General features: G+C 38.4%; 1 protein-coding gene across 2 annotated transcripts in view; it reads right to left on the reverse strand.

Annotated features, from left to right (window-relative positions):
• Positions 1 to 27,002, reverse strand: part of SLC44A5 (solute carrier family 44 member 5) — a 342,614-nt gene that overhangs the window by 66,348 nt on the left and 249,264 nt on the right. For both annotated transcript variants that reach the window (XM_081818649.1, XM_081818650.1), the window contains one exon: positions 12,188 to 12,272. In XM_081818649.1, the coding sequence (XP_081674775.1) occupies positions 12,188 to 12,272 (85 nt within the window). The remainder of the gene's footprint in view (positions 1 to 12,187; positions 12,273 to 27,002) is intronic.

The raw sequence follows: 27,002 nt of genomic DNA on the forward strand, positions 1-27,002 counted from the left end.
ATAGAACCCCACATTGGGTTCTGTGCTCTCCCTCTGCCCTTCCCCCCACACACGTACACTTTCTCTAAAATAAATAAATCTTAAAAAACAAAAACAAACTTCAGTGAACCTCAAGTTCCTCAGGTACAGCATTGGTGGTGATGGTTGCAACTGAGCAATTCTGTGGGAGTGACTGAGGGAGTAACTATTTAACTTAAACTGCATTTCCATCAAGAAACAACAAAGTAAAATCAACTGCAAACTACTAGTTCAAAATGATGTACCATGCACTTAAGCCTTCTCTCCTCTTTCCTGAGCCTCAAGGAAATAAAAGAATGGAAGTACAAAAAGGAATAAACCTTACCACACCAGCTGAGGGTGGGAAAGACAGGATCTGTTCACAATTGTATGAGAGTTCAACAATTTCTGGAAAATGGAAAGCATATGAGAGTATGTTGAGTGATGAAGAAGACACCAGGGAGGGGTAGGGAAAGGGTGAGATACAACCTGCCTATTGGAAATCATGAAATGCTGGATTCAGAGTTGAAAGTGAAAAATGTGGTTGAACACAAGATTAACTGAAGGTTTATGTACAGAGCTACAGTACAAACCAGCACCTCTCTGTTTTTTCCCATACCCCGGCACTTGGAATTCCAGCATCCAAGAAAAACATGCAAAACTGAGGCCTCCTTTGTGGAATGAACCTTCTGGGGTTAGCAAAGACTTTTATGGAATTTGGTGCCCCAGCCTACAAGCCTTCATATTTTGCAAACGTATGCCTGACAACCAGCTTCCCATCAGTTTATGCTGTCGTGAAATCTGACAGCAAACATAGCCTCATCACCTTATACAGGGCAGAGGTCTCACAGGAAAACTGACCTACTAACATAGCTGTGGGACAAATTCATACAAGCGACTTCTTTCTTTAATAATAATTGGTAATCAAGTAGAACCAGGAATGTAAGGAAGAATCAGAATATGAAAGAGAAAGATTAAAGTAAACAAAAACTGATGCTGGATGAAATTCAATAATTTAGGGCATAGGATGGACCTTTAAAGAAAATCCAATATTTTCAAAATAATCCAAGCAGACTGCCCATAAAATAAAAATACTATAACATTACAAAGAAATAGAGGATAAGAGGGCTCTTAAAGATGAAAAATATGAGGAAGATGGAACAGTAGGAGGACCCTAAGCTCACCTCATCCCATGGATACAACTAGATAACACCCACATCAATATAAATAACCCAGAAAATGACCCAAAGACTGGCAGAACAGATTCTCCACAGCTAAACATAGAGAAGAGGCCACCTTGGAAAGGGTAGGAAGGGCAGAGACACAGACAGGAGTTAAACAGACCCACAGGACTGTCCCCAGGAGGAACAATGCAAGTACAGAGAGGGAAAAGAAACCACCCTCACACCAGGCACCCCAGGCATGGGGAACCTGCATGGGGAAGATAAACCCCCATAACATTTGGCTTTGAAAACCAGAGGGGCTGAATTTTGTGAGTTTTTACAATCACTGGGGCTTAGTACCTAGAACTTTAAAAGTCAGCAGGCTGGACTCTGGAAGAGCTGGGAGAGCCTGGAGGAGGAGGAAACGGAGTCCCCACCCTTAAAAAGAGCACAACAAACTGCCCCACTAAGATACAGCATAGAAGCAGCAGTTTGAAAAACACCTGGGGTATGAAGGATGGAGATCTGTTTACTAATCTGAGAGTGAAGGCTGGAAGGGCAGGGATTTTGGGGAGATTTCTCCAGGAACAAAAGAGCTGACAGGTGTCATTCCACCCCCCTGCCCCCCAGCTTAGAACCAGGGACACCTGTGGGAACCAACACAGTGCCAACAGTTATTATCTCACTTGCTAACACTGTACCCTGCCCTGGCATTCTCCAGCAGACATGCCCATCCACAGCCAAGCCTCCATTCCAGGTCCACTCCCAAGCACACCTGAGCAAAACTTCCTGACACTGTGTACCTCACGCCCATGTTCGCCTGCGGACCTGCCCCCTTCAATACAACTGTGGAGAGACCATCCAAAGTGCTACCATGAGCCTGGCAGTGTGCAAGCAGCCCTGAGAGAGGCCAGCACAACTCCAGAGTGACTCCTGCTCTAGGGGAGAGGAGATGATAACCACATACACCGGATCGAATTTGGCCACAAAGGTGGGCTGGGGGCAGACAGCTGGTCTGACTACAGGCCCTGCCCACCACCAAAAGCTTCTCAAAGGACAACAGAGGGAAAGAACCCTGCAGTTCAGTGCTACTGCCTCTCTGGCAAACATTTAGTCTGACTCAACTCAAGTGCAAGGCGGCCGCAGCCTGACCCACTAAGAGAGGCAATAAATGCTACCCACAAGGGAAGAGAGCCATTGCAGATAACTGGACTAAAGGCAAATACAGCTCAGTTACCACAGCAGGGCACACACAACATATATAAGAGACATTCCTAAAGTGCCAGGTTCTGGTAAATAGGGGACACTGCAGTGCAGGGCACTACAGGACCTTTTTATAAGGCCATTACTTTCAAGAGCAGGAGATGTAGCTGACTTTCTTAACACATAAAAACAGACACAGAGTTACACAAAATAAGGAGACAAAGGAATTTGTTCCAAATAAAAGAAAAGGACAAAATTACAGCAAGAGCACTAAATGTAATGAAGTAATACATATACCTGATAAAGAATTTAAAGTAATGATCACAAAAATATTCAGTGGATTTGAGAAAAGAGTGGAGGACCTCAATAACACCCCCAACAGAGACAGAAAACATAAAAAAGAACCAATCAGAGAAGAAGAAATAATAATGAAAATTAAAAATACATTAAATGGAATAAATAGTGGACTAGAGGAAGCAGAGAAACAGATTAATGATCTGGAGGACAGACTAATGGAAAGCAATCAAACTGAACAGGAGAAAGAAAAAAAATAATACAAAATGAAAATAGATTTAGGGACCTCAGTGACACCATCAAGTGTACTAACATTCGCCCTGTATAGATCCTAGAAAGAGAAGAGAGAAAAAAGGGGGTAGAGAATTTATTTGAAGAAATAATAGGTGAAAACTTCCCAAATATGGGGAAGGAAACAGAAATCCAGATCCAAGACTCACAGAGAACCCCCAGCAAAATCAATCCAGGAAGGTCCACACCAAGACACACAGTAATTAAAATGGCAAAAAGTAGTGATAAGGAGAGAATTTTAAAAGCAGCAAAAGAAAACAGGTGCATGCAAGGGAAATCCCATAAGGCTATCAGCTGATTTTTCAGCAGAAATTTTGTAGGCCTGAAGAGGGTGGCATGATATATTCAAAGTACTGAAAGAAAAAAACCTGCAACCAAGAATACTCTATCCAGCAAGACAATCATTCAGAATAGAAGGAGATACAAAGAATTTCCTAGACAAACAAAATTTAAAGTAATTCATGACCACTAAACCAGCCCTACAAAAAATGTTAAAGGAGACTCTCTGAATGGATAGGAAAGACCATAAGCAATCCCATTTACTAGACCACTTTTCTACACCATACACAAAAATAAAAATGGATTAAAGACCTAAGTGTGAGACAGGAAACCACCAAAGTCCCCTTTGATAATAACCTCTTTGGAATTAGTTATAGCAGCTTCTTACTAGACACATCACTGGAGGCAAGGGAAACAAAAGCAAAAATGAACTACTGGGACTTTATCAAGATAAAAAGCTCCTGCACAGTGAAGGAAACAATCAACAAAATTCTAAGGCAATCTATGGAATGGGGGAAGATATTAGCAAATGACATATCTGATAAAGGGTTGTTACCCAAATCTATAAAGAACTCAACAAACTCAACACTCAGAAAACAAATAATCCAGTTAAGAAATGGGCTGAAGACATGAACATTTTTCCAAAGAAAACTTCCAGATGGCCAACACACATGAAAAGACGCTCAATATCACTGATCATTAGGAAGATGCAAATCAAAACTACAGTGAGCTATCACCTCATTCCTGTCAGAATGACTAAAAATAACACAGGAAACAAAAGGTGTTGGCAAGGATGTGGAGAATGGGGAACCCTCTTACACTGTTGGTGGGAATGCACACTGGTGGAGCCACTCTGGAAAACAGTATGGAGTTTCCTCCAAAAGTTAAAAATAGAACTACCCTATGTCTCAGTAATTGTACTACTAGGTATTCACCCAAAAGATGCAAAAATACTCATTTGAAGGGATACATGCACCCCGATGTTTACAACAGCATTATCAACAATAGCCAAATTATGGAAAGAACCCAAATGTCCATCTACTGATGAATGGATAAAGAGTACTTGGGGTGTACACACACACACACAGGAATATCACTCAGCCATTAAAAAGAATGCAATCTTGCCATTTGCAACAAAGTGGATGAAGCTAGAGAGTATTATAAGTGAAATAAGTCCATAAGAGAAAGAAAAGTACTGTATGAGTTCACTCCTATGTGGAATTTAAGAAACAAAATGTATGAACATAAGGGGGAAAAAAAGAGAGGTAACCCATAAGACAGACTCTTAACTATAGAGAACAAACTGAGGGTTGCTGGAAATGAGGTAGGTAGGGGGGATGGGTTAAATGGGTGATAGGTATTAAGGAGGGCACTGGTTGTGAGCAGTGTTGGGTATTGTAGGAAGTGATGAATCACTAAATTCTACACCTGAAACTAACATTGCATTGTATGTTAACCAACTGGAATTTAAATAAAAATGTGAAACCAAAAAAAAAAAAAAAAAGAATCCAGGAAGTCCAAGGTGTGAATAACAGAATTCCAAAGAGACAACCAATAAAATGGGAAGAATGAAAATAGCTAAGAAATAACTGAAGAAAATTTTCCAGGGCTAATGAGAATCCTAGTTTTTCAGAATTAAAGGACTCAAGACTGAACAAAAATAACTTAAGAAGAGAAAAACACTGATGTCACATTGTGAGCTTTCAAAACACTAAGAATAAAGGAATGATTTTAAATGCCTTTTCCAAAAGAAAAAAAGTCACCACAAAATATGTGAATCAGACTGGTATTAGCTACACTGGATGCCAAAAACACTGAAACAATGTCTTCAAATTTCTGACAAAAATTGTCTTTCAAGGTACAAATCTATCAGTAGGCCATCAATCAACTATAAATAGAGAAAAGTATTTCTAGGGGAAATACTCAGGAATTTACTTCTCAGGAAATACACTTCCTGTGCTTCCTTTCTTTAGGAAGATCATCAAGAATAATTCTCCACCAAAACAAGGGTGTCAGCAAGGAAAACAAATTGGCAAACAGGAAACAGTACATGGGACATGTACATACTTTAAAAAGTGTCTGTTGTTTATCTGAAATTAAAATTTAAGTGGGCATTCTGTGTTTTTATTTGCTTAATCTGGCAACTCTAGAATCAGGATCCAATCGAATGGGGTAGACAAGTCCCAAAATTAAAGCTTTGCAGTAGATCTAAAATTTACCAGGTCCTGAGTGAAACAAAAGGACAGAGGCACTGCAGGGTTGTCTTCAGAGAAAAGGGGCCTCTGAAAAATGGGGTGATTGGGTCCTGATAAAGGCTATTCACAAAAGCTGAGCATAATACCTTCTAGGTCCATCCATGTTGTTGAAAATGGCAAGATTTCATTCTTTTTTATGGCTAATATTCCATTGTGTTTATATGCCACAAAACAAGTGAACAAATGAATACAACAAACGAGAAACAGACTCATAAATATAGAGAATAAACTGGTGGTTGCCAGAGGGGCAGGGGCAGAGAGATAGGCAAAATAGGTGGATAGGGATTAAAAGGTACACACTTCCAATTATAAAATAAATAGGTCACAGGGATGAGAAGGACAGCATAGGGAATAGAGTCAATAATACTATAATAACTTTCTGTGATGACAGGTGGCAACTATCCTTGACATGGTGAGCATATTGAAATGTATACAGTTGTTGAATCACTATGTTGTACACCCAAAACATTGTAAGTCAACATTATATATAATTACATATTACATTACCTATAAGGTAACATTGTAAGTCAACTATGGGCCAATTAAAAAATTTTTTAAAGAAAAAATCTTGTTGGCAAAATATAATTAAGAATGTTAATGCCCTATGTTAAAGCAAACTAAAATATGGGAGGATACTAAGCCACTAATAAAGCATAAGATTTGACTTTGGGGTGCCTGGGTGGCTCAGTTGGTTAAGCGACTGCCTTCAGCTCAGGTCATGATCCTGGAGTCCCTGGATCGAGTCCCACATCGGGCTCCCTGTTCGGCGGGGAGACTGCTTCTCCCTCTGACCCTCCCCCCTCTCATGTGCTCTCTCTCTCTCATTCTGTCTCAAATAAAAAAAAAAAAAAAAAAGATTTGACCTTGATATCAGTGACCTAGTAGACATGAAAATGGAATGGCCTGGTATTGAATAAAGCTTACATAGTTATAACAGAATCAAAGTCATTTGTTTCCAACTTCTAGAATCAACCTACCAGTAGAACATGGAAGGTGATATAATGTGTGGTGATTAACATAATAAAATAAAATTTTTTAAAAAGTTGTGGAACTGAACTTCATAACAAATTTGATTAAGTAAAAAGGTAAATATAGAAAGTAGAAGGGGAAATGAAAAGAAAGAGGGAGAGAAAGGTAGCAGGGTAATATCCTCCTTTTATATAAAGAGGAGTCAAAACATTGACAAAAGTTAATGGAACAAGAAATAGAGGTATTAGTATACTATTTAAAGTCACAGAAGTAACCATATGAAAATCTACAGGTAATAATCTAACTGCAAACAAGCGAGGAGGAGGGGATCAGGCAAAGAGATAATGTAAATGAGTTAAATCTTCATTTTTCATAGCAGGCTGGCAATGGATACTTTTTTAATGCATACTTTCTAACATTAATAAAGCACAAAACAAAAGAATAAGCATATTACTTAAAGTTATGCAAAAAACCACCAGAGAACTAAGGCCAATGTTATAGACTGAATGTATCCACCCACAAATCCCTATGTTGAAATCCTAACCCCCAATGTGATAGTCCTAGGAGGTGGAACTTTTGGGAGGTGAGTGGGTCATGCTGGTGGAGACCCCATGAACAGGATTAGGGCTCTTATAAGAGACCCCAGAGAGCTCTCTAGCCCCTTCCTCCATTTGAAGATGCAGAGTGAGGCCTGCTGTCTGCACACCAGGGAACAGGCCTTCACCAAGAGCCTGACCACACTGGCACCCTGATCTTGGACCTCCAGTCCCTAGAACTGTAAGAAATGAATTCCTGTCATTCACAAGCCACCCAGTCTATGGTATTCTGTATTAGCAGCCTGAACTTACTAAGAGAACCAGAGAGAGAAGAGGGGGTCTCTGTGGAATGAAACTGTCATTAAGGAGTCCTAGGACAGACCATTGCTTTTATTGCCTTTAGAAGCTCTTCATTAATGTTCAGTTTACTTTCACATGCATATATTATATCTATATAAGTATATAAATATATTGATATAGATTTTTAAAAATTAAATCAAGTTACTTCGGGCCTTGTAGTGTGTTCAAACAAATTTGTAAGACCTCCTTGCTATTTTATGAGAGGTTCTTCGGTAAACTGAAGACAAGTTTTCTTGCTGGACCTAGATGCCAAATTGATGCAAAACGTAAATGGCAGAGTTTTGTCCTCTAATCTTAGCTGTTTCTCTAACTGAATCTCACTCTAGGGATGGGTGTTTTCATCTAATTTGGTAACTGTGCTGTATCAATGTTCAAAACACATCTACAAGCTGAAGTTTTTGTAGTAGCCAGGAGGTGGCATCAAAATCAATTGAGTGGAAATCCCAAAGAACAGGACCATATACAAGTAACAGGAATAACTTCCCTGAAAGGCAGAGAAAGTTACATCAACAGAGCACTCCGTTTTCCTTTGAGGTCTCTGTTTTATCTGTTTTGACATTTTAGAAAACCCCCAGTGCTCTCCTAGTGTCTTTTTGGTTAGGCATGGATATACAAAACACAAAATGGCCAAACTCTATGTCCCAAATATTATCACACTATTTCTAAACACAGAATTTAAGCTTAGTAATAAGGAAGGTGTTTGAGAATTGAGAATCTAAGGGTTGCTGTAAGTACATCATGACACTAACAAGTACAAATACTCTGTTACAGTCTAACAAGTATTTCCTGCACTGTATTGTTTGGGGGGCTTTAATTACACATCCTGAGATAGATGCATTTCATTTTACAACAGAAGTGCGTGTGAGTGTGTGTGTGTGTGTTTTAATTTAATGATATTTTTACCAGTTTATGTTCAAGATTTTTAGGACTGGTAAACATGCAACATTTTATCATAGGACTGTACTGTAATTTATTTAATTAATCTCTATTGATAGCCATATAGGATATTTCCATTTAATTACTACTATTTCATAGTACCTGTATCACTATAACATCAGGAAATTTTATGCAAATTTCCACTAGGTACGTTTCTAGGAGGAAAACTGCTGAATCAGAAAGAATATACAAATTTGAAAAGTATTTCATAGAAGCCACTTTTAGACAACAGGCTTGAGCAATGGAAACTTGGTCAAGGCAGAAGGGCCCAAAGTGACCCTGGCTGAATGAATACAGACAGGCCCATCAGCGGACCCACCTCAAAAGTTCCATAGGACCTCTAACCGATGGGCTACTTACAACCAGGCACAGTTACCAAATGGGAAATTCCGCATGTTGCCACACCTCCTCACCTTCCCCCTTTAAAAACAGCCCCCCACCCACTACCTCCATGCAGATCACCTCTCCTCTACTGTCTGGCCTGCAGCTCCCTTGAGGTGTATTCAGTAAACTTCTATCTCCTTTGTTCTGCCTCAGGTGAATTCTTGTCACCACGGGCACCACTGGCTTCCACCCAAGAACCACCCCACATTTGGGGGCCCCCCCATCCGATCGGGAGACACACCACATTTAGATACCACAGTTTTGATAAATATTACATTTCATTACCAAAGTAGAAAAGGAGATGCTTTTAATACTGTAAAATTTTACTGTTTTCAATTTTCAACCTAATAAGCAAAAAAGCATATTAATTTGCATTTCTTTACCTATGGTTGAACAATGCCTTGTATGATTATTGACCATTATGTTATTTTCTGTTTATGACTTTTGCCAACTTTGATACTGAATTATTCTTTTCCTCTTTAATTTTGTAACAGCAGTTCATATAATAAAGCTATTGACCCACTGTCAGATACATATGTTGAAAATATTTTTTTCTGGATTGCCACTTATCTTTTAACTTTGTATACAGTGAGTTAAATGGTAATATAGTGGCAATATATTTTCAAATAAAGACTTCTTTACCCCATAATTCTATAAATATACCTCTGCATTTTCTTCTGTTACTTTTTTTATTGTGTATTTTATATACAAAATCTTCAGTGTTTCAGTATTCATTTTGGTGTAAGGTAGGAGATAAATATCTAATTTTATATTCATGAATAGCATTTCAGTTAATTCAGTACCATTTAATAATTCATATTTTTGTTACTGATTCGGAATCCCACCTTTATCACATTCCAATTGTATTGTATTTACTTGTATTTACTTCTCTCTGCCTATTTCTATGATAGTTCCACACTGTTTAAGTGACTGAAATCTGATATTCTCATAAATATTTTCACTTACTATTAAAAACTCTAACCATCATTTAAACTTCCTTGTTAAATTTTCAAATTAATACACAATTATAAGAATTAAAACAATTGAGAAGCTTAAAAATATAAATTATATATTATGTAATTATTACATGATAATGATGTTATCAAAAATCAGTGGGGAAAAGAGCATATTATTCAACCAACTATTCTGAGATATTTGCATCTGCAGTTGGAAAAAAATTTTGATTCCTACTTCAGTCCATATAAAAAAAAGAAATTCCAAGTAGATTAGAAATTTAAAGGTAAAAAGGGGAACCATAAAAATATTAGAGAAATACAGGTGAATGTTTTTCAAGAGTAGGAAAGCAATTACAATCATGACACAAAATCCAGAAACTATAAAGGAAAAGTCAACAAAATCACCTCTTGAAAATATAAACATAAGTTTTAATGGCTCCATTACATTAGAGACATCATAATTTACCATCATCCACATATTATTGGATATCTGTATAGCTTCCAATATATTGTTATTATAAATAATACATTAATGAACAAGTCTGTGTTACACTAGGATTGTCTTTGAATGATCTTTAGGTACTGCAATTTGTAGTATCCCATTTTTGTTGGAGATAAGTAGGTCATTGGCTTAGGTCTAGAAAACTTACTGTTACAGAGGCCCTTTTAAAAATAGCCTATTTTAAGAACTAGAGATTTAGACATTTGTATGATTTTTTTTTTTTTACACCACCTGGTGTTTTCTTTGTCCTTCATAGTGTAAAAGTTTTGTTGGCAATGTCTAGGGTTTTCTGAGTTACTGAGGTTAAAATAAGAATTACCATTCTAGATGAAGACTTAGTCCAGTTTCCAATGGGCTACAAGGACCTTTTGTAGGAGTCCATTCGTCTGTCATAAACTCAATCTGATATGATTAAGGATTTGATCCTCACGCACCCCGCTGTCTAAATTTCTAGTTTGTCTTGATCACCTGTAATAATTCTACTCCATGAACTTTATTAACCCTTTCCTCAATCTATTTTTTAAATTTGTATCTCTTGGAATAATAAGCTCCAAAGTTATGGGTGGGCAACATACTGAACACAACAAATGTTCACATAAAAACACACACACAAAATTGTTCTGAACCTTATTTTTTTGTTGTTTTTGGTAGTAGTGAGGGCTGCTGTTGTTTTTGTTTTTTACCCATTCAATGCCAACTTTTATAGAAACTGAATTGGTTATGAAGAACCAGGAGATCTAGTAAAAACCCAGGTATTGCCAGAAAAGAAACGGACCAGTGAGAAAAGAGAGGAAATTTTCTAAAAATGTGAAATTTATGTTTTTTTTTTTAAGGTAAAGAAACAGAAAAATTGCCTTTGGAAATTGGAAACTTTTGTTATGATTAACATTAGAAAGGAATCTGATAGACCATTCTCCCTTGTTTCAGCTAATCAGAGCCATGGTCTATAGCAACCAAGTAGCTTTGAAAAGCCTACCACTCACTGAAGATTTCTGGGTGGCATACACTTTCAAAAGTGAAGTGATTTGTCAGTAGGCACTGTGGCAAAAACAATTCTAACTGCAACGTTTAGCTACTCAGAACTCAGCCTTCCAAAAGCCCATTTCAGAAGGCATTTTAAAATATGGCTTCTGATAAAATCACTCGTCCAATTCATCCACTATAATTATACTTTTACTAAGCAGAGTCTAATAAAATGCTGCATAACAATGACAACTTGTCCTAAATCATATAGTATGAAATTTCCCAATTGCTTATAGACGGTCTCTAGGATAAATGGGAGGGAAAAACCTCCTTTCTGAATTTCAATCTTCTTACGAAGTCTAGTAGGATTAATGTAAAAATGATTTTGTTACCAGCTAGACCCTGAGACCTGGCCATTATGGCTCACCTGCTTGTACCCACCAACCTTTGTCCCACATTTTCCTTAAGCTCTTCTTCCCAACTTATCTCTTAACTTAGGCAAAGGACCTTATGGGCATAACATCCCATGATGGACACTGAAACTACCCCTCAAGCAATGATGACTGCCTGAGGAAGTTCTGGTGGCCCAGACCACCAAACCTGTTTGAGCTAACCCCCCCGACTCACTTCTGCACAAATGGACCATGGAGTGACCTCTGGAATGACCAACAATTAATTTCCTTTACCACATCATAATGCTAAAATCTCTGCCCAAGATGGAGCACAAGCCTCATTTACATATCATACATTCCATATCTATATATATGTCTATATATTTCTATAGGCATGTTTCTTTAAGGTGCGTGCATGACCTTATACCTACCTCTGCATAAGACGACAAGGCTTTCCCATCTAAATATTCATTCTAACCTTAAATAAAAGGAACCCATTCACCCTTGCTCAGGGAGTCACAACTTTGGAAGTTATTTCCTGTGATCAACTTATTTGGTGCAAATAAAGTTTCCCTTGTGTGACAACTCACGTGGTGTAGTTTCTACCTGTGACTCACCAAGAAGCGAACTCATGCTGGTTCGGTTACAGTTTCTAGGTTCCAGCTTAGACGGCAAAAATCAGACAAAGGAAAGGTAGCCATACTCACTCATTGGGGGTGCCCTTCTGGCCACAAAAGTGGCCCTTGCTGTCTGTAGGGTAGGCCACTCTCCTGGGGTCTCCATGTACCCAGGCTGCAAGAACAAGAAAGGACAAAAACTCTATCAGTGACAGCTGACTAAAAGCAGTCTGATTTGAGAAATTAGAATGCACCACGGCAACACATTAACCTCTCCCCTCAGTCACAGGAGATTATTGATTTTCTTCAAAGTAATTTCTTAATGAAAAGTAAAATAAAATATGGATGAATCAGTCAGAAAACACATTTCTTTTAATCTCTCAGGACTCATCTGGGTTGTAGCCAAAACCTGAGGTAATGCACTTAGAAAATGACATTTATTAGAATGTGAATTAGAGGGCACACTGTAAATGCTTGGTTGGCTAGAAGTCACTTTTCTCCAGGGCTTAAAACTAAATGACTTCATAGCAGAGCTAATAAATTTACAGTAAATATTATGATGTAATTCTTTTGGGTTATACATAAGTGAAAACCATTTAAAAATTCAACTGAATGAAACTGTAATACCCAATTCACATTGACTAGTTCTTTATGACTTCATATGCCATTATGAAAGGCAAACATCAGAAACTTTAGTGGCAATATATAATAAAGCCTTGCTGTACATTTTGTTGGATAATCTCAAAGCTTAGTATAAATTTCGAGTGTTCTCAAACTTCATGCAAACTGAAGACTTGATACTGTTTTCTCAGGAAATGCAGGGCTTTACCTTATATAAACTTATCACCTTTATTTTCCAAGAATTATAAACTTGACTGACAGCTAGAATATAGAATGACAGAAAGTAACAAGCATTAGCTAAATAATATCCCCAATTCTAACTGAAAGTTTATTTTTCAGTTTAATATAGTTCCTAAAAATCTAGAAAATGCATTGGCCATCTGATAATGCTTGCCTCTGCATATGGAAAACCTATCTCTTTGTCCTTTGCTTCCTTTAACGGTTGCCCAGCTATCTCCTTACCCCACATTTATTGGATTTGACAGTTCATGTAATAATTCAATCACCCTTATGTACATGCCCTGTGTGACTTGGGAAGATAAAAAAAAATCAATTCTGAATGAGAATTTTAATATGGAAGAGAAATTTTTCTCAGTAATTTTTCTCATCCATCCAAGTCTTTCCTTTTAGTATCTAAGTACCCAGAAAAGTCTCCTTTGTCTCATTCTTTGTTCAATGTCATAGAAGCCAAATAGGTTTCATCTTCTAATACAGTCGTATAAAATCTGACTCATTCAGGCTGCCTTATCTTCTTGTCTTTATTTCCCAGAATAAAGATAGTGGACTGTAAAGAAAGCATTTAAATGTCATCTAAGCGTTCAGTGGACAATGTCTCTGGATACTATTCCATTATATTCTGCTTTTATATCTTTTTGGGGGGGTCACATTTAGGCTAAAACTAAGAGGTCCACTTTTACCTAATTCCTGCAATATTTTTTTTTACCCTGAAAATTTTTTTTTTTAAAGATTTTATTTATTTGACAGAGCACAAGCAGAGGGAGAGAGAGGGAGAAGCAGGCTCCCTGCTGAGCAAGGAGCCTGATGTGGGACTCGATCCCAGGACCCTGGCATCATGACCTGGGCCGAAGGCAGCCGCTTAACCGACTGAGCCACCCAGGCGTCCCACCCTGAAATATTTTATTCCTTTCCATACAAATATTAACTCAGAAATGGCATGTAAAGAAGCATTTAGATTGCTAGGTTGGCGTCTTAATATATTTATGACCCTGAACAAGTCATTTAATTGTTTTAGCTTTGGCTTTCTAATCTGTTACTATAAAATGGGTATAATACCAAACCCCATAAGAATGTTGAGAATATGAAAAAAGACAATAAAGTAGAATGCCTAACATGGTGCTTTGCATGCAACATGGACTTGGTAATGTTAGTTCCTGTCTTATTTAGGTTTCCCCAACACAAGTCCCTGAGACAAGGACTTTGCTATGGGTAGATTAATTTAGGAGATAATTCTAGGAAGCTTAGGTGGGAACGAGAAGGGAAGGAAGCAAAGCCAACAAAAGGCATGTTAACAAGTGGGATACTGTTGGGGGCAGTGGTGACTCCATTCTGCTGAGGACCTTCTGAGGAACCACATAGAACATGCTTGTTGGGGGGCATGCTAAAACAGTCTACCACAGCTGCAAGCAAACCCAGAAGAACTGAGGGGATGTGGGGTAGGACATTAGCAGAATCTACTATAGTTTTCTTTCCCTTTTTCATCAATCAATTAACAAAAGAATTTACTAAGCAACCACTATGTGTCCTGTACTAGAAGTCAATACCATTATAGTTTATATCAGACTTCTCAAGAAAAACATGAAAAGGAGACAACAAAATTTGCAGAAGCAGACACTTGAGTGGCTCAGTTGGTTAAGCATCTGACTCGAATTTTGCTCAGGTCATGATCTAGGGTGGTGAAATTGAACCTCAAGTCAGGCTCCACGCTCAACATGGAGTCTACTTGAGATTCTCTCTCTCTCTCCCCTCTCCTTTTGCCCCTCCTCATGCCCATGCACACTCATGCTCTCTCTCAAATAATAAATGAATAAATAAATAAATAAATAATCTTTAAAATTTACAGAAGCCATAGAGAAGAGGTAAAAGCTGGCAAAGACTGAAAAATGACTAGAACTTGGACCAGGTGGTCAGGAGCAGGGAAGAAATTATAGAACAAGGAAATATACAATAAGAGCTTCAATGTATTAATTACTCACAGTGTGTCAAGTTCTATGCTAAATGTATGACATCCATCTCATTTGAGTCTTGCAATAATTCTATAAGGTAGATATTATTTTCACCCAAATTTTATAGGTTAAAAAAAGAAGAGCTTCAGTTAAGAGATGGCAGGGAGGGGCAGAGGGCAAGGGAGAGAGAGAGAATCCTAAGCAGGCTCCATGCCCAGCATGTGAGCCCGACTGCACAATCCCAAGATCATGACCTGAGCCAAAAATCAAGAGTCAGACGCTTAACCTGCTGAGCCACGCAGGTGTCCCTCAGAGTTTTATTTACTTCTCAAGGTCACAGTTTTTCAGTGGCATAAACAGGGCTTGAACTTAGGCTTGTTGCTGTCTAAGGCTCAAGTTTTAACCACTAGGCTAAAAAGCTGTAGTACTGCCTGCTAGAGGATAAATTAGGAATGAACTTGTTAATAGTGGGAAACAACATGGATATCAGCTACATGAGGATCAGCAGGATGTTGGACACATATGGTAGGAAAGGAAAGGACACAGGTAATTTTGGAATCTTTGTCATTTGAAAACAAAAACTTTATACTTGGCAGGAGAGGACAAGTATCAGGTTGGGAGCGATCTGTTGCCTGGGGACAAAGGAGAAAGGGACCAAGATTTAATTGTCAAGGGAAGAATGCTCTTCCTTTGTTCTGTAGTTTTAAGCTGCAGCAGGTGGCTGTGATTATGAAGTTGCTGCTTCATCTCTCTATGCAGACTCTGTCACAGAAGTTGTATTGCAGATCATCTGTGCTTGAGCTGGAATGACAAATCTTCCAGCTAATAGCTGCAAGGTCCGGTTCAACCAAGTCACCTCAGTCAAGGGTATCTAGTTTTATCTTCTCCATCAAGTCCCCATCTTGCCACACCTCCACTGGAGGAATTTGACAGGGAAAAAAAAAAAAAAGAGGAAATGGAGATGTGCAGCAACAGCATTTTGTCTGTTAATAAACTAAGGGACTGCTCACATTTTACTTCCTTTCTTGAAATTTCTCTATTCATGGCACCTCTCAGAATGTGCTGTCCAGTATCGCGGCCACTAGCCACTCGTGTCCACTGAACACTTAAATGTGGCTTACCTGAACTGAGACATGTTATAAGTACAAAATACACATCAGATTTTAAAGACAGCATGCAAAAAAAAAAGTAAAAATTTCAATAATTTTATATTGATCATATCCGAAATAATAGTTATAGTTAAATATATATTCTTAAAATTAATTTCACTTGACTCTTTTTATTCTCTTAACTATGGCTACTGGAAAATTTGACATTAGACATGACTCACATTTTGTTGCTCCTGGGTAGATCTACTCTAAACTATTTCCCCACAAATGTCAAGGGCTTGTCATATAAGGTGATTAATAGTGTCATAACATCACAGATCTGTTGGGGCGCCTGGGGTGGCTCATTTGGTTAAGTGTCCAACTCTTGATTTCAGCTTAGGTCATGATCTTGGGGTCGTGAGATTGAGCCCTGCATCAGGCTCCGTGCCTGGTGGGGAGTCTGCTTGAGATTCTTTCCCTGTCCTTCTACCCCTCCCACCACTCACGTGCTCTCTCTAAAAAAATAAATTAATTTTAAAAATCTTTAAAAAAAATAGTGCCATAACTTCAGATTTGTAGGCCAGTCCTTCTCCAACCACATCATACTCAATGCATCCTTTTTATAATAAATATTTTGCCATGCTCCTTTTATAATCTTGGAAATAATACAGATAACTCACCCATGTACATAATTTCTTTTAAAATATCAATAACATGTCCTCACGTAATATAAATGAGAAATAGAAAATAGTTTATAATTAAATAGTATGCACATCAATATGCAAATGCTCACAAGTGACTAAACCAAAAGACAGTGAATTAAGCCAGGTACATGCACCTATAGATAGAATCACTGAATGTAACAGCTATAACTGCAGTATTGCATAGGAGACTTAAATCATACAAGTGTGTTGTCAATAAAATGATTTTCCTAAGGGAACAAATTTTAGTGAATTCTAACAAAAAAGTACATTCTTTCTTCAAACTCCCTTGGTAGTCATTGAAACCATGCAAAAATAACATTTGTAATTTTAAAACAGAAGTTCTAGATTCAAATACTTAAACATGAGTTGTCACCTACATGAGGGGACATGGGAAAGTCAAGCAGGAAGTGAGACAATTCTTGGTTGTACAGAACTGTCCGAGATATTGCAAACATCTACCTTTCCTGGCTCCCATCCACTAAATGCCAGCAGTACTCCCCCTTGAATACTATAACAATCAAAAAGTCAACTCAAATTTTTGGAAGATCCTCCTAAGCAGTGGTCCTGCTTCAGTTGAGATCCATTGGTTTATATGTTCATTCACACTCTCAAAAAATCTCCCAAAAAATACATACATATATATGTATATCCCAGATTATCTTTTTTGCTTCCACATTTTATGGGGTGAGGGGCAGATATGCTATCATAGAGTTCTTTCTTATAATGTAATACCATTTACTTTTATTCAGCTGATCACCATCTATGATGACTTTCAAATATGTCCATAAATTATGTGACATTTTTCCTTCTAGAGGTGGTGCATAATTCCCCATCTCTTCAGTGTGGACTAGACTTAGTGACTTGCTTCTAATGAATAGATGTGGCAGAAATTACATTTGGGTGACTTCCAAAAGTAGGTCATAAAAGACATTACAGTTTCGTCTTTGCTCTTCTTTAGATCACTAGCTCTAGAGCTTGAGATACTCAGAAATCCTATAGAAAAACCCATACGATTGTCAGCAGTTGGTGAGAACTGAAGCTTCCTGCCAACATTCATGTAAGTGAGCCATCTTGAAGGCTGATCCTTTACCCTAGTCAAGCCTCCAGCTGACTGTAGCCTTGGCTTAAATCTTGACTGCAACCTCATGAAGCCATGAACTTGGAGCTAGAGCCACTGGCTAAGCTGTTCCCAGCTCCTGACCACAGAAACCGTGAAATAAGAAACATTCTTTGCTTCAAGTTGTCAATTTTTGGAGTAATTTGCTATTTGGCAATAAAGAACTAATTACTTACAGCTTTTAAAAATATTTTATATACTTGAAGGATTCAGTTAAATCATTTTTCTTTTCTCCAATCTAAATATTCATAATTAAATCCTCTTTTCTATTTGATTTGTTTTGTTATGCTTAACTCATAGCTACAATTGCTAGGATTTTAGTAATTTTTGTTTCTTCATAAATGATTTAATACATGGAGTCCTCAACTTGATTTAGATATTCCCTAGGGCCTAACCAATTATACATTATCTGATACCTATTAACCTTAATTCTTAAAGTTAACATGAAAAGCTTTAAAGTGCCAGTCTAGAATATGATCAAACTCCCATGCACTCATTCATTCATTCATACTGAATTGTCAATTATCATATTTCTATCCATTTAGTCATTCATTCATTGGGCCTTACTTATTGTGGTAGGCACATAAAGACTCTGAGGATATACAGATGAACACATTCATATTTAGTATAGTATTATTTTGTAATTAACACATGCTTCCTAAGGAAACTATATTTCATCCTGATTGACCAGTGTAGAGAGAGGATGGCTTCTGAAGAATGATAATGAATTATCTTTAGCTTAACTAAGTCATGACCTTAATTTTAACTGCTCAAGTTGTAGTCTTTACTAGAACAAACCAAAGTTTGTTGCAGCAGCTGATCTAACAAAAGCTTTCCCCCTTTCCCAAAAAGTAGAAAACACCAAGGGAAATTGCTTTCACCCGGCAGAGATAGTACTGCATCCTCACTATCTTCCTTCAAGGCCATATGACTTCCTAGCTCTTTGCCACAATTCAGTCTGCAGAGTTTTGATAATATCCTCACTCCACAGGATACCACGCAAATTCCTTACGTTGATGGCATCCTGAAGATAAGATCTGGAGAATATTGGAAAGCATGTAATCTAGATGCCTTTGAAAGACTTATGTATGCTAATGGATGGGAAATAAATCTCAGGAAAATGCAAAAGTCTTCTAATACAGACCTGAGAAGTCCAGTTGAGATATCTCCTCCAAAGTGAAAGATAAGTTGCTGCACCTTGCATTCTCTGTTAAGAAGAGGCACAACTCGAATTGCCTACCAGATTTGAGTAAAGCCCAGAGAAATAAAATGCTTTTCAAGATAATCCAGGCTACTGTATAAGTAGATCTACCAGTAGGTCTGGCATAATGTACTCAATGGTCCTTAAAATATCTGTCAGAACAGGATGCTGTATAGGACCTATGGAAAATGTCTTTTAGAGAATCATAGTTGGAGGTCCCTAGGGTTTTGGAGAAAACTCATGGTTTCAAGCAAATAACTGTTCTTTTGAGAAGTTGCTCCTGGACCCTGAATGATCACTCAATGACATAAGAAGCCCAGCATAAACTAGATGTTATCTGATCCAACAAGCTTAAAGTTAGCTGTGCCCAACAGCAGTCCGTTATTGAGTAGAAGTGGTATATTCATACAGTGCTTGAGAAGGTCATGAAGGCACAAGAAAGTTACATATACTGCTTACAATAGTGTGTTGACTCTTGAGGCACTGTCTTAACATGGACCTACGACTCATGAAAGGGGCCTTATGATAGTTGAATGGAAAATAAAAAAGCTAGACTTATAGATGGCTAAGGAGAATCTGTTGGCACTGATCAGGGGAAATGTTCCTGGTTATACAATTTGACTGGAAGAAAAGATGACTTGAATCATTTATTTATTCATAAACAGAAGCCAACAATTTGGCCACACTATCATGGACTTGAAAATAAAAACATTAGATAATCAGTGGCAAGGAAGTTTGAGAAATAACTAGAAGGACTGAACTCAAAATGGACCTAGAATATGAAGATATTGATGTTTCATATGGTTACTTAGTAAAGACCCCTTTGTAGAGGTATCTTTAATGATTAAATGTTAAGACACTCATTCAATGACTTTGTGAAAAAGTAATCATGACAACATGGATGAAGATTATGTGGGGATTTTGATAACATGGAGTTTTATCCACAAAGGTTGACTTGGCTCCTAATAAGGCTTATGTGACAAATTTTCAGCAGTGGATGACAAACCCTGAGCCAGCCAGCCTTATGGAACAGTTGAATAGCCTATGGAAGATCCATTTAAAGCACTGTTTAGGAAGCAATACCTTTCATGGTTGGGCTGTTAGTTTTTTAGACTACAGCAGGATCCTGGCAGGAAATACATGTTATACTTACACAGAAAAATTGTAGAGAGTTCAGTAAATATTTATAAAGGTATAGGTAGAGTTATAGGAAACAAGAGTTGATGCAGAACCCAGAGGCTAGCGACAATTGGAAGCCATTTTCACCTCCATGACTGAAGTGGCAAAGGGGGAAGAGGTTACCCAAAACCAGAAAAGAGAAGCCAAATGGAAAAGCTGACTGACAAAACTTGAAGCCTTAGGGAGAGAGGTATAGCTAATCTGAGGAGACTTGCCAGGAAGAGAGCCAGAATACATTTCACAAACTCATTCTCCTACCCTCCACTTATTGATACCCCCCATTGGCCAAATCATATTGGAAGCTGCAGGACAAGAGAACCTGTTTATGTAATCCTTATGGATTATATGCTAGTTTCTCAGGGGACAGAGCAGGGTGAAGAGCAGGTAGAGAAGGAACCCAGAGGGGAAAAAGAAAAATACCCAGCCTGTATTCTGAACACGTGACCAGCCTACCTAAGGGTGGAATTTTAAATATTCAGCAAGACATTTAGAACTTCATTAAAAACAAAGGAGTAAAGAAAATAACCTGAGGTATAAGGTTTCAGATTCTCTTTTGTCAGAATTTACTGTAACACAGGGCAGCAATCGAAGAGAGCAGAAAGACACACATTCTAAATCTCAGAGTCTGAAATGGGAGGGGTGATAGTAGGAGGTAAAAGGGGGAAAATGCATATTTTTAAGAAAGATTTGTAAAAAAAAAAATAGACAAAGAATTAAAAGAAAATGGAAAAACAAACAAATATCCAAGAAACTAAATTAATCTTTTCACATCTTTGTTTTCCTTATTAGCAAGGCTGACTCTATGCTGTTTAATATACTTTTCCTAGTTATTCTAGATAATGTTGGTCTATCACATTCATAACCTGTTTAAAGATTTTGATTCATATTGGAAAATTAGGGGTTTTTTTTAAGGTAAAGAAGTAGTTGGAAATAATGACAGAAATTTATTCATTCTTTTCTCCATCCATTCCACAAATATTTTTTGAGTGCCTGCTATGTGTCGGCACCATACCAGACCCTGGGTGTATATAAAGGTCCTTGCTCTCTGAGCCTAGAGTCTATTGGGGGAAAGAGATCTTAATGAATAAATTGCACAAACATGAAATTTCAATTCTGACCAGCACTGCAAAAGAGCAAAAAATGGTAGAGAGGGATTCACAGAAGACAATGACCAAATGAGAGAGGTCAGGGATGATGTCTTTGAAAAGGTAATGCAGGAGCTGAGACCTGAAAAATGAATGGAGGCACAAAGAGGCTTCCATTAGATGGACACGTGGACACAGGCCCTGTGAGGGGTGGGGCGTGATGGGTACTGGAAAGGAAAAGGAAAGCAATGTGGTGCATACACAGGCTGACTCATGGTTCCAGATGCGGATGGACAGGCAATATCTCAGGTTATTTTCTATAATATTAGAACTACAGAGAGATGGTTTTAGCATAATATGGTTGTCAGTGCCAGCATACAATCCCCAGCAGAGGCTCTGTTCTCTTCCTATTCAAATTTCCTGGAAAAACTCAAGGTCACCACACATTCAGCGTCGCTCATCCTGGTGTTTGCTTAATTGTAGTTCCATAATTGGCAACACCCCCTTGCTTTATGAAGGAAGAGCTCTCATCATTCCTGAAAACTGGCATAATTTATTACATCTGAAAATGCTATATGTAATATTCATTAATATCTATTTTTTTTAAGATTTTATTTACTTATTTGACAGAGAGAGACACAGCAAGAGAGGGAACACAGGCAGGGGGAGTGGGAGAGGGAGAAGCAGGCTTCCCGCTGAGCAGGGAGCCCGATGCCGGGCTCCATCCCAGGACCCTGGGATCATGACCTGAGCCAAAGGCAGACGCTTAACGACTGAGCCACTCAGGTGCCCCCATTAATATCTACTAATAAATACATCTTTTTTGAAAGAATCATGAAATCATTTGAGGTCTTCCTGGCCAAAAAAGCCCCAAAGAATGAGATACTGTCTGACATAATTTTATTTACTCTATAGGACGAGCACTAACTGAAGGAAAAAAAAAACAAGCCTATATTAATAGGTGTCTATTAGCATAAAGACTGTATTCTTCTCTTTAGTGTGTACTTAATAGAGGCTAATTTTGCAAACAACCACTGAACGTAAACAATGACACCACAGTGAAGTGAACAGACACTCAGTCCCAAAGGGTTAAGACTGAAGCTATTAGATTATTCACGGTTTTTGCTTGCAAAAGAATACCTGCTTTCCACCTACTGTCAGACACTTGCTGTTTTAAGCCCAACTCTGTGTGTGTGAAATTAGGAGGGGAAGAGAAGGAGAGAGAGAAAAGCATTAGGAGGATATCACTGGGTTCTGGTCTGCCCCCTCTCTTAGTAACCTTTATTACTTAGAGAATCCTTATCTTCTTCATTAAATAGAAGTCACTATAGTATGGTGGTTTAGAGCACAGGCTCTAGAATTAAACTATCTGGGTTGTATTGGTGGATAAAACTAAATAACAAAGTGACACAGCAATCAATACAAATCTAGATCACCTATTCCCCTTAATTTTCTCACTGTTTTAGAAATAACTTTGAAAGACCACTTTAAGCAAAACTAGTGTGTGTGTGTGTGTGTGTGTGTGTGTGTGTGTGTTGCATGTAAGAGAAACAGAAGTTATTTGTAAAACACTCCTATTTGGGTAATTCATAGCAGTAAGCAAAGACTGGTAAGAGATGGGTAAAAAGTTTATTCAGGCAAATTATCCTTTCACTCCTATCAAGGAAATGCATGTTACTGAAGTACCAGGAGCAAGCATTATTATCTAGTATTATCTCTCATCCTCAACATTTGTAAAGCATGTTCCTGTTGTGCTCTAGGGTTGAGTCAGAAGTTGCAGCCATTAAAAAGCCCTCTGTCAAGGAGAAAATGTGATTAGACCAACTGCTTGCACTGACACTTAAAAATTAACTGCAAATCTGTTTGGGGCAGCTAAGGCATTCCCTAAACACTTGCTGGTTGGGAATGCTGGCTTTCAAATCATTATTTTGTATCCCTTAAAGGTACATTTTAACTGTTTTAATATGTGAGAAACAGGCCTGCCAAATTGTGCTTATGGCTTTTTAACACAAGCAATTTACAAATGCAATGAAGCAGATAATAGGACACATGATACCGAATTTGAAAATCTGTGTTGATGACACTTGCGCTGTAGAAACATTTTTCGAAGAAGCCCTGGATATCCAGTTGCCTGGATAAGAAAAAATGTTGTTTATCATTTCACAGGTGGCCTCTTCCACCCAATGGTGAGCTTAGGGTCATGTCCTTGAGCACAAATCAGTCTCTCTCATACTAACAATATTCTACTTGTAAAGGTCTAGAATGCATGAATTCAGCAAAATATAAAAACAGGAAAACATCTCACTCAACACTAAAAAAATCTGTTCAAGTAACAGTTAAAACTAAGTGCTCTCTTTCTTAAAATGAAGACTTCCAAAACAAGAGGAAGTGTAGGTATCTAGTTTAATTTATAAACGTTTATATATTTGTAAAGAATGAAAAAGGACATTTAATACTGGTTTTGGTTAATTATAAATATAATAAATTTTTCACTAATAAAAGGTTACTTGACTTCTGGGAAAAAGAATGGGGAAGACCCTAAGCTCACTTGGTCTCATGTATACAACTAGATAACATCCACATCAGTGTAAACACCCAGAAAACAACCCAAAGACTGGAAGAATAGACCCTCCACAGCTACATATAGAGAAGCGACCACATCCAGAGTGTAGGTGGAAAGGCAGTTGGGAGTTAACCGGACCCACAGGACTGTGCACAGGAGAGAGGGATGCCACAGGCACAGGGAGGGGAAAGAAACAGAACCTTGCACTCCAGGCAGGGGGCCTACACTTGGAATACAAATACCCATAATATTTGGCTTTGAAAACCAAAGGAGCTTAACTTTGTAAGTTCTTATAATCATGGGGCTTAACACCTGGAACTTTAAAATCAGCAGCTTGGCTCTAGGAAAGCTGAAGGGCCACAAAACACAGAGTTCCCACCCTTAAAGAGACAGCACAACAAATAGCCCCACTGAGATAGAACATAGAAGCAGCACCGTTGTTTTTTTTTTTTTTTTTTTTTTTAAGATTTTTATTTTTAAGTAATCTCTACACCCAATGTGGGGCTTGAACTCAGAACCTGGAGATCAAGAGTTGCATGCTCTACCAGCTGAGCCAGCCAGGTGCCCCTAGAAACAGCACTTAAAAAAAAATGCCTGGGGTATAGGGGATGGAAATTTATCCACTAATCTCAGAGCCTGTGCTGGAGGGGCAGGGATCTTTGGGAGACTTCAAGAACAACGGGACTGACAGGTGCCATTTCCCTCCTCCACTCCCAACCTAAATACACAGACACCTGCAGGAACCAGCACAGCCTGAACACTTTCCACCTAACTTGATAACAGTGTGCCTGCCCCTGTGGGCTTCTGTAGATCTGCCCCCTCCATCCCCATCAGCCTCAGCAGAAATTCTCCCAGGCAGCTGCAGGTCCAGTCCTAAAGGAGACCAGCGAGGACATTACTGGCACCACATGCTCTGCCCCTGCATTCGCCTGTGGACCTGTGCTTTCCAATACACCCTTGGCCAGAGAACATCCAAGGCAGTGTCACAAACGTGGCAGTGTGCAAGCAGCCCTGACAGGGGCCAGTACAACTCCAAAGTGATTCCTAAACCAGGAAGAGGGAAAGATAACCACATGCACCAGACTGACTGGGGCCCCAGTAGGGGCCTGGGGGCAGATATCTGATCTGATGGCAGCCCCACCCACCAATAAAAACTTCTCAGGGGACAACACAAGGAAAGCACACTGCAGTTTGCTGCTACCTCAGCTCTAGCAAACACCTGGTCTAACTCAACTCAAGCACAAAGTGGTCCCAGAATGGACCATTAACAACACAGGTACAAAATGCTGCCCACAACAAAAAGCCATTGCAGACAAGCAGCCTAAAGGCAAATGCAGCTCAGCCACAATAGCAGGGTGCATGCAACACACATAGGAAACACCCCTGAAGCACCAGGTTCTGGTGAACAGGGGACATCACACTGGAAGGCACTATAGAACCTCTTCTTCATAAGGCCATGGCTTTCAAGAGCAGGAGACGTAGCTGACTTTCCTAACACATAGAAACAGACACAGAGAGTTACACAAGATATGGAGACAACAGAATTTGTCCTAAATAAAACAGGGCAAAAATCACAGCCAGAGAGCTAAATGTAATGGAGATAATTAATATATATACCTGATAGAGAATTTGAAGTAATGGTCATAAAAATACTCAGTGGACTTGAGAAAAGAGTGGAGGACCTCAGTGAGACCCTCAACAAAGAGACAGAAAACACAGAGAACAAATCAGAGATGAAGAAACAATAGCCAAAATTAAAAATACACTAGATGGAATAAGTAGTAGACTAGAGAAAGCAGAGAAACAGATCAGTGACCTGGAGGACAGAGTAATGGAAAGCAATCTGACTGAAAAGGAGAGAGAGAGAAAAAATACAAAATGAAAATAGATTTAGGAAACTCAGTGACACCATCAAGCATAATAACATTTACATTATACAGACCTTAGAAAGATAACAGAGAGAAAAGGAGGCAGAAAATTTAGTTGAGGAAATAGGTGAAAACTTCCCCAATCTGGGGAAGGAAAGCAGAAATCCAGAAGCAAGAGGCACAGAGAAGCCCCAACAAAATCAACCCAAGGAAGTCCATACCAGGACATATTGTAATTAAAACAGCAAAAAAAAAAAAAATGATGAAGACTTTAAAAGGTTGCAAGAGAAAAAAAGATAATTACATATTAGAGGAACCCCAGAAGCCTATCAGCTGATTTTTCAGCAAAATTTTGCAGGCCAGAAGAAAGTGCCATGATATATTCAAAATGCTGAAAGAAAAAGACCTGCAACCAAGAATGCTCTATCCAGAAAGGCTATAATTCAGAACAGAAAGAGACAGAGTTTCCCAGATGAACAAAAGTTAAAGAAATTTATTCTAACCAAAGAGGCAAAGAATCTGTACTCAGAAAACTATAAAATATTCATGAAAAAAAAAAACTCATGGAAGGAATTGAGGAAGACACAAAGAAATGGAAAAATGTTCCATGCTCATGGATTGGAAGAACAAATATTGTGAAAATGTCTATGCTACCTAGAGCAATCTACACATTTAATGCAATCCCTATCAAAATACCATCAACTTTTTTCAAAGAAATGGAACAAATAATCCTAAAATTTGTATGGAACCAGAAAAGACCCCAAATAGCCAGAGGAATGTTGAAAAAGAAAAGCAAAGCCGGTGGCATCACAATTCCAGACTTCAAGCTCTGTTACAAAGCTGTCATCATCAAGACAGTGTGGTACTGGCACAAAAACAGACACATAGATCAATGGAACAGAATAGAGAGCCCAGAAATGGACCCTCAACCGAAAGGTCAACTAATCTTCGACAAAGCAGGAAAGAATGTCCAATGGAAAAAAGACAGTCTCTTCAACAAATGGTGTTGGGAAAATTGGATAGCCACATGCAGAAGAATGAAACCGAACCATTTCCTTACACCACACACAAAAATAGACTCAAAATGGATGAAAGACCTAAATGTGAGACAGGAATCCATCAAAATCCTTGAGGATAACACAGGCAGCAACCTCTTCGACCTCAGTCACTGCAACTTCTTCCCAGAAACATCGCCAAAGGTAAGGGATGCAAGAGCAAAAATGAACTATTGGGACTTCATCAAGATAAAAAGCATTTGCACAGCAAAGGGAACAGTCAACAAAACCAAAAGACAAC

The sequence above is a fragment of the Leptonychotes weddellii genome, chromosome 4 (assembly GCF_054177405.1).
Source record: "Leptonychotes weddellii isolate Sample4059 chromosome 4, ASM5417740v2, whole genome shotgun sequence".
Classification (NCBI taxonomy): Eukaryota; Metazoa; Chordata; class Mammalia; order Carnivora; family Phocidae; genus Leptonychotes; species Leptonychotes weddellii.